Below are 9,666 nucleotides of genomic sequence, written 5' to 3' on the forward strand. Positions count from 1 at the left end.
CAAGAAAAGCAGAGGTTTCAAAGTCCTCTGACATTGGAGCTCTTATGGTCTCCTTTATGGTGCCTTTTACCTGACACAATATTGATGTAAATGTGCCTTAGCTTTCCAAGGCTATGGCAACATCTACAACAATAACCCCAACAGGCAAAGGGGTATCTAGGTAATGCTTCTACAGTAACTCAATAACTAAAAAACAAAACAAAACACCTCATAAAAAGAAACAAAACTAGAAAAGTATACTGAAAATTATTTCAATATTGTTGTTCACAATGAGGAACCCAGACAAACAGACTGAGACCGCAATATCTTACACTGCATTTCATATCAGACTATCATCATATACAGAACAAAGAACAGGTTGATGGAAGCCCTTCATACCTTTCAGGAGAATACCCTGTCTATCTCCTTTCTGCCCATTATCCCAATACACTTTAAAATACTGACATTGTGAATGACCTTTTTCTCCTGACACAGAAAGAAAAGAAGGATTGGTTAGGAAGGGAGAGAAGATTAAAAATTAGAGACACAGTCTCTGCATAGCAGGGGATAACGAAGTACCTGGTACAGCGCAGGGAAAGAACACAAGACAAATTAGTTGGTTTTCGTAAGAAAAAGCTTGACTGCTCAAAGAGTACACGACACACAACTACCAAACGAGACTCTATAGCACCGATTTACATTCAGATCAGAGCAAATGGAAAAAGTCACAGCAGTCCAGCTCTATTTTCCTCAATTTTCTTCTCAAAAACAACTAATAAAAAACTGTGCTGTTTTATAAAACTTTGCAAACAGTTTTCAGATTTGATTTGTTAAATTCAGAAAGAAAGTAAATTCAGGCGTGTAGTCTCACACTTGAAACAGCTGGACTGTTGGCTCTTTCACCAGAACACACATATGTGTGTTCATATTGATTGTCAGGAAAAAATACTAACACCTTCTTCCAAATGGTGTAGTTTTTCTCCAAATAACTGCTAAGAAAAACGGGTTTATGGACAGAATCACTTTTAAATCAACATCATCTTCATCAAATGAATTCAGTTTAAAAGTAAATAGGCTTTTCCTTATTCTTACCGTTTCAAATTTATCCTAACAGCCTTAAATGCAAGATGTGCTGTTTGTGCACTACCATTTACTATAAAAAGCGTTAAATCTTTTCTTATTTCACATATTCAGTTCCGCACCTTTATTTACACAATTCTGGACAAACAGAAACATAAATTTGCAACTGGTATGAAATGACAACCACAGCATATCTGAGTGTACTGTGGTAATGAGTCCTTTTTCATTAAAAAAAATAAATTAAATGAACAGATGTGATTACAAGTATAGGCAAAACAAGAATGATTTATTTTTCAGACTATAGTGGCATGAAAAAGTGTTAAGGTTTTGAGGGAATTAAGCTGAAACAACTAACGTGATGGTAACTACGATCATGAGTAAGACTTATTGTAGTTCAGTGTTACTAACAGGAAAGTTTCTGCTCAGCTAAACTTCAAAGCACTTGCTCCAAAGAAGTACAACAGATAACAACAAAACCAGACAAAACTTTGACAATTTAAGCAATGCATAACATTTCTGCTTAAAAATCCCAAGCAGATAGCTGCAGATGGGGGCGGTTTGGCCGTACCTGGTGGATCTCGGCAGATGTAGCAGATGTACTGCTCCGGAATGCTGTCCTCCAGCAGCCCCATGCACACGCTGTGCTGCCAACACAAGCACTCTTCACACTAATATCACAAAGATAAAAAGGCAAAAGCTAAAACTGAGATAAGGAGATTCATAAATCAGAAGCTATTGTATCGTCAAAATGCAGAGAACAGTAGTTTAAGTTAAACAGCTGGTATGAGTAAGATTATTTAATTGGGCAATTTGTGTTTGGGTCGGCAAAGACATGAAGCTAAAAAAAAATAGCTCTAGTTCTGAAAGTCACCTCAACCACAAATTCCAGACTGGAAAAAGAAAAATGACGACGTAATATTTAATAATATTTCATTACAACATTCAGTATTTTAGCACCTAAATATTTAGTAGTGAAACATAAGACAGGAGTATAATATTACAGTGAAGTAGAAAGATAATGTAATACGTTACAGCATAACAGTGAAAAGTAGAAAACTCTTCAGTTTAATTATTTATATTTACAAAGCATCTCTCCAGTGCGCTAGAAAGATGTGTTTTTAATATCGCACCAATGGAAAATCTAAAAGAAAAAGAAAATGAAGAGAAAATGAAAGAGGAGAAACAAGAGAATAGGAGAGCAAAATAGAAGTGGCAAGACATGAGGGCCTAGAAATAGCAAACTGGTTGCTCTCAGTGAGACAAGGCATGAAGAGGAGATAAGTGATCAAAAAAATCAGGCTGTCATTGGACTTCAGAAACAGGTAGGAAACTACCACTGAAAAAATACATTTCCCTTCCTCAACTCAGCATTTGCCTTTGTTCTAACTACCTGTTGGTTTACTGCTGAAAGTCTTCTTTGCTTTGACAGGCTTTTGAGCATCAACCTATTAAAACAACTGAAGTCACCTCTCCTCTTAAGACACCGTCATGGCTACAGTTTCCTCTCCTCTCTCCAAAGATTTCCGCATCAGTCCATTTTTCCATATTATTAGCATAACTAAACTCCTGTTTAGATCCTCCAACACAACAGTGCATTCTCAGTAGTGTGTTCTCAGGGACAGTCTTTGTGTCCTTCATTTTTAGATCTGTCATTGCTAAAAGACTTTAAGTCCATTAACACAAAACTGTCATACCTGCGTTCTTCAGATCTCAACTAAAAAGGCTCCATATTTTCAACAGAAACCTTACCACGTTAATAGATGAATACAAACCTGGTTTTTGAGTGGGGAAAAACACACAGGAATTTCATGGCGTTTTTAAAGTTATTAACAACTGAGTTCTTCCTCACTGTTGCTTGTATCTGATCTAATCACCATATCAAGAATTTCTTGAGAAAAAGACTTGAAATTATTCATTACTAGATGGGAAATGCTCCCCTCACTGGAGTACAAATAAAGAAGCAGCAGTAGTTGCAACCCATCAGCACTTGAATGCTGTGCACACACTGTATATACAGCTGAGGTGCATTTACAGCGAGTAGAGTGGTATTTACAAGTGGTACCACAAAGCACAAGGGCCAAACCAGAAGGGTTGGTATAACTGGGATGGTCTGTGGACAGAAGCAGTGATTTGTGTGCAGGAAGGGATACTTCATTCCAAATTTATCAACTAGCTATAAAGAAAAAGGTTATCTTTCCTTACAAACTTGTTCTAAGTATCCATTTGTTAGAGAAATTCCATCCTAGCAGAACAGTTCTGCATACACCGCAGTCAAGCGAAGTGCACAACACAGAAATATTTCGTTTCTATTTAGAGCTCTCTACATAACTTCAGTCTCCAACACATCCAAAGGGCACCTTCATGAGCAACAAATTCACATGGAAAATAGAGCCCCCCCAGCTCCCCACTAAACTTCTTTACCTGAATCATAAAGCCATTTTCTTCATCCAGTTCACAAATGCATCTAACAATTTCATTGAGAGCATCATCTTCATCCTGAGACTCTTCAAAGTTAGTTGAATCAAAATCCTGATTGTATTCATCGCCACTGAGTAACAAACTCTCTGTAGAGGAATCATCCAAGAACTCCACGTCTGAAAGGTCTAGTAAAAATAAATACATGTGAAATTTTGTGTGCAGAGATACAATACCTTATAGAGATTGAGGTTTTTTTAGCAGTTAATCTTAACCCGCATACAACAAAAATCACTCCCAAACACACTGCTGGTGTATCAGATTTCTTGATGAATTCCGCAAAATGCCTTTAATATCATCTCCTCAGAAGCAGAGCAGCAACACTTAACTAAAGTAAGTAAAATGCAGAACAGTTTGAGCAGCGTAAGCATTTTGATTCAACAAATGAAGCAGAAATCAGTCACCAGATTTATAGCTACAACCCCAAACATAAACCAAGTTATTTCCTTCAAAATTCTCTCACTTAAAGATTTAAACCTACAAACTGAAAGCTGCTGTTCAGCCAACCTACTTTCTCCACTAAGGTCAACAGACAAGATAGCTCTTGGATACTGGTATGATGTGTTCTTCTCCGAGAACATGCTGCGCAAAGTCAGAGAGCTGCCCGAGGACCGTGTTAATGGAGATGAGCATCTGTCCAAGAATTCAATTGAACTATCTTCATAATCTGAATAATCTGAAAAAGTTAAAAGAAAAGTTGCTGTTACAAGAGTAAAGTTTGTGACAAATGCAAAAAAACCCTGAAAACCACACTTATTTTAATATTCTGCAACATTATGTTCAGGAGTAAAGAATATCAACATTGAGGTATTAGGATGATGAAACTGTAAATAAAAAACAGCAAAAGTTCTTCATAATGTATTTCATAAAAAATTTCCAGGAAGAAACATAATGAAGTTCAATAGCTAAGACAAGCATTACCCATTTAACTCCCCTCCTCTCCCATCTCTGAATGTACAGAGGAATCATTTTTCCTTTAATATTATACAGTCTTTTTTTCCCCACAATTCATCCTGTACCATCTGCTGTCCTTAGAGATGCTGCTGGGAGCTCTCTTTTTGCTTTAGCTCTGTTGGTAGCTCTACCAACAAGTAGTAGTTACCAAGTAACCGCAGCCAGTCTTGCCAGGTTAAGTGACAAAAGCTTGTCTGTACACCTGCAGATGTGCACAGGGAGTCCCCAAAAAACCGTCCTTGGATGCTCTCAGGCCCGTTTCAGGAGCCAGCAGCTGATAATGGGCCAATGAAACCAAAATATGTGTGGGCAAATACATAAATATATATATATATATTTATGGACCTAAGTGGTTTGGACAGGAACATGCATGAGGAATAATAAAGGGAATAAAAAGGGCCAGTCATGCGTAGTGTGCCAGTCAATAGACTTTGTCTGGCCATGCCCTGTGTCTGATCAGCACAGTCTGTCCTATCTGTGCTGGCAGAGGCAGTAGAGTCTCCCTCCTTGGAGATATCCAAAAGTTGTCTGGACATGGTTGGACATGGTCCTGGGCAACTGTCTTGAGGTGGCCCTGCTTGGTCAGGGGGGTTGGACCACAGAACCTCCAGAGGTCTCTTCCAACCTCAGCCAGTCTGTGATTCTTATTAAACCCCATTTCTAACTGTTACCCCAGTGAGAGGCTCTATTTGGTGTGCAGGGGTCAGAGTACCAGCAAACGGAGTCAGACAATAGGTCTAAGGGCCCACGTGTCTGCGGTGCCAGCACCTGGAGAGACTGGAGCAAGTGACTGAAATACCAACCTCTCATCACAGAGGCCCATGAGTTCACCCTGCAGCACCCAGAGCCAGTGCAAGTGTCTGACTGTTAGCAGAGATCGAGCTGGACCAGCTGGTGACCAGGTGAAGTGGCCTCGGAGCAGTGGGTGAGTGGATCTGCAAGAGGCAGCTATAGCGGCAAGTGTGTCTCTAAGGGTGAAAGCCTGGGGGGCTGCAGGAATCTGGGGAGTCCTGGCCAAGTCCAGAGGTGTGTGACTGTGCACATGAGTGAGATGGTCTGTACTGCAGCAGGGCCATGGGCCCTGGGGCTTGTACCTCCATGTGCCAGCAATTGGGAAGACTGGGATCCATAGGCAGCTACTGAGCAGACAAGTGTTTGAGCCCAGCTGCTGGAGGGATCCACACTGTACACACACATATATATATCTCACACATATATATATATATATACATATATATATATATATATTTTCTCACTACTGGAACCCCACTCTGCTCAGCTAGAGCTTGTACCCACTGGTGCTACAGCAGTACTGACATTTATCAAAGAATGGCTGGGGTTGGAAGGGACCTCTGGAGATCATCCAGTCCAACCCACCTGCTAAAGCAGGTTCACCAGAGCAGATCACACAGGAAGGTGTCCAGGCGGGTTTGAATGTCTCCAGAGAAGGAGACTCCACAGCCTCTCTGGGCAGCCTGTTCCAGGGCTCTGGTACCTCAAAGTAAAGAAGTTTCTCCTCATATTCAGGTGGAATCTTCATATTTGTACCAGCATGATAAAATTTCCTGTAACATATACTATTCCCAACAGTTTCAAGAAACATATTCACAAGCCTGCCCTTAGTCATAGTAACTGGAGAGACTGTCCCAGGTAACACATGGAATCACAAATCACAGAACAGTTTGGGGTGGAAGGGACCTTGAAGACCATCTAGTTCCAGGCCCCCTACCATGGGCTTACAGCCCCATCCAACCTGTCCTTGAACACTCCCAGGGATGGGGCATTTAAAACTTCTCTGGGCAGCCTGTTCCAGTGTCTCATCACCCTCACAGTAAAGAAATTTTTTCTAGTATTTAACAGAAATCTACCTTTTCTGTTTAAAACTACAACCTGTTGTGCTCCCACTACACTCCTTGAGGGTCCCTTCCCAACCTTCCTGGAGGTTCCTCCTTTTAAATACTAGAAGGCTGCTATAAGGACTTCCCAGAGCCTTCTCTCTTCTAGGCTAAACAGCCTCTCAGCCTTTCCTTCAGAGGGGAGGTTCTCCAGGCCCTTTGTGGCCTCCTCTGGACCCGCTTGAGCAGGTCCATGTCTTTCTTATGCTGGTCAAATGGTAAATAAGATTAGCTATCCACTTACTCATCTCAAAACTTACTACTTTGAATATAAGTGAGTAGTCGTATTTCTACACTTTCATCCTTCTGTATGAAGCTTTCCTGCTATCACCTGTATCTACAGTTTTCTTGCTATGGTTTCGACAATATGTCTCTCTCCTAAATACCTTCCATAAAGCCACTGCTCACATTTACTTTCTCCTTCTGTCAAAACCACACTATCTACCACACTTCCCAAATATCTGCACTGTAGGTGAGTCAAGTCCATGACTAGTTGAGTTGATCACTTCATTCTGTACTGCTCTCAAAGTCACTGTAACAACAGTATAAAAATCAGAAATTACCACCTTCTGTGTTATATGGGTTTTATAGGAAGTCAATCTTGCACATATGTACAGCAGAAAAAAAAATCATGTTGTTTGATGTTTTTCTGTTTGGTTGGGTTTGTTGTTTTCTTCTTCACTTGTTGTGGTTTTTTTGTGGGGGAAGGGTTGGTTTGTTTGGGTTTTTGTTTGTCCATTTTAATGACAAATCATTTTTCAATGGGCTTTTTCAGGGACAGAATCTACCAAAGCGTTTGTAGGGACAGGAGTTGGACTCCATGATCCTTGTGGGTCCCTTCCAACTCAAGACTTCCTATGATCCTATATCTTTCTTTTTCCTCCAGCTAAAAAAGAAGTGCCCAAGCAGAATACCTCTGGATTGCCAGAAACAGATTTTCACAAGATGAATTTCCAAAGAATAAAATGCTCAAGTTTTACTCACGCCGCTTTTTGCATCTAGATTTTTAATTTCTATTTTTTGGGCATTGGGAGGTACATGGTTTTCTCCTAATATTTACAGGCATTGGATATGGCCCCTAGAAGTTGCAACCTAACCATGGTACCTCTCCGAAGCCTCTAAGTTTCAAGACAAGTTGGCAAAAAGAGACCAAAGGAACAAAAAAACCCCAAAATTCAGAAGATGAATAGGGTTTGCAAAACACGTTGGAGCTGCATGAAACCAGAGCCAGTGAGAAGGCCCAGACTCTGCTCTCAAGCACAGGCCTTTGCAAAAAGGCAAAATATGACACACTCAGCTGAGAAGCAGTGAGACCAACTCCTCCCAAATCTTCTAAATGCTGCACTAGAGCAGCCTTTTCTGATGATTCATCTAAATGTTGGAATTCAGCACCAGAGATGACAGATAACCCCTTAATTTACCTCTTTCTTTGGAAATAAATGAAACAGAAAGCTCGGGAGATAAATATTTTTATGCCAGTTCTTTTTCAAAGACTTTTACACCAACACTCAATCTGTCATATTCTCAAAGAATGGAAGAGATATAAAACATTTTTCTAACTCTTATCGAACTGTATTGAGAATGCTGCTGCGGGTTTTCCTGCACACAAGGGGATGGCATATTGCTTTAGAACATTCTTCCTAAAAATGGAACCTAAAGAGAATATTAACTCACTCCAGCATGTTTTAATAATTACAGATGAAGTAGCGAGGATGACTTAGGGTTTTGTTCTTTTCTTTGGCTTTTGAATACTTGGCATTTACCAGTATCTTCTTAAAAATACTTCAATGCCTTCCCAGCGCAAGTGAAAAACTCCCAATAACCTTTAGGTAAAGTAAGCAATTGAAGTTTATAGTTTAAAATTATATTACTCCAATATAAAGTGAAGTACAATAAACCTAAATTATTGCACTTCACATTCAAACACCAAGTTCTTTGGGAACGTTTTCATGTTATGTCATAAATTCTGGATAGACTAACACATAATCACTTTAGAGATCCACAAGGCATCTTTAAAAGTCTGTGGTCAGAAGCTCAAATTAATGCATGGGGTTTTTCCACATGCTTTTGAGCAAATATGTCTAGAAATTTGTTTGATAGGTTTTACATTGTCACCTTGTCATATTTTAAGAAATTTTAACTGAAGTTATGACAACCAATATCTAGTAAGTACACTCTCAAGGTACACGAAAGTCAAGTCAATCCGACAGGCGTAGGAAGGACAGTCTGTGTTCTCATGTTTAGAGTCTGAATATTTAAAGATGTTCTCAAGAAAAAAAGATAAAACAGCAGTATCCTTTTCAGTCCTGAAACACTTTCTGAAGTAAGCAGGTATAACACACACAAAAATAAGGTCAGTCTTTGGCAAGAAGGCAGAATGAGCCTGCATTTGACCATGCTATTATTTTTATTGCCATAATGCTGCAATTAAGACTGCACTGGATGCAAAACAAAAAGTAAACCTAGGAACCTGTAATGTAATTTCACAGGAGATTAAAAGAACCAAAGCATGTGGAAAAGCTGAAGAAATACCAAGAAACTGTAAAAGTGTACTGGTCAGCAGGATAGTTATCTTTTCATAAAGAAGAAAACCCAAATATTGTCCAGTTGTTCCACAGAAATCACATCAAGGAGAGTTACGGAAAGGATGGTGCTAGAGCTTTAAACCGCACTCTTAGAGAAGTACTTCTCAAACAAGGAGGAAAAGAAAAGCAATAAGTGTTTTGAAAGGATTAGTTTGTTTTGTTAATAAAAGCACAAGCTACCTAGAGCCTCATGTCTGAAAAAAACCCTTATTTTTCTCCATCTAGGGAATGGAAATAAGAGCGAAAAAGACAAAAGTGGGTGATGTGATCAAAGAATCAGAATTGAGAAGTGAGACACAGACAAATGGAATCACCATGTGTCAAAACAACAGACAAGGCTGTTACAGAGACGCCAACCTCAGCTGTTCAGGATTAACCGGTGGGAGAGGCTGCGTTTTATACAGTAAACCATGGAAATTTAGCAACAGACTGGATACAAGAATAATTTCAACATCTGAGCAAAATAGGCAGGATGTGTACAGGGCTTCAAACGCAGAATTTGAAGAGATGAGGAGAGCAAATGTGTCTTTTGAAGAAAGAAAAACATCTACAAAATATCTATGTCTATCATGGAAGGAACGTGCTATAAACACAAAAAAACGAGGTCACAGACCTAAGTGCCCTTTTCAACACTTAAAGCCAAAACTTGTTCTTTGAAATTTCTAAAATTTGACATTCATATTGTCTAGAAACAAGTT

General features: G+C 39.4%; 1 protein-coding gene across 1 annotated transcript in view; it reads right to left on the reverse strand.

The window, feature by feature from the left end:
* Positions 1–9,666, reverse strand: part of PHF20L1 (PHD finger protein 20 like 1) — a 57,247-nt gene that overhangs the window by 11,089 nt on the left and 36,492 nt on the right. The window contains exons 15-17 of the mRNA XM_080339626.1: positions 4,046–4,210; positions 3,481–3,662; positions 1,628–1,727 (exon numbers count right to left, since the gene is read on the reverse strand). Coding sequence (XP_080195752.1) covers positions 1,628–1,727; positions 3,481–3,662; positions 4,046–4,210 — 447 coding nt within the window. The remainder of the gene's footprint in view (positions 1–1,627; positions 1,728–3,480; positions 3,663–4,045; positions 4,211–9,666) is intronic.

This window comes from Nesoenas mayeri, assembly GCF_963082525.1.
Source record: "Nesoenas mayeri genome assembly, chromosome: 2".
Lineage (NCBI taxonomy): Eukaryota > Metazoa > Chordata > Aves > Columbiformes > Columbidae > Nesoenas > Nesoenas mayeri.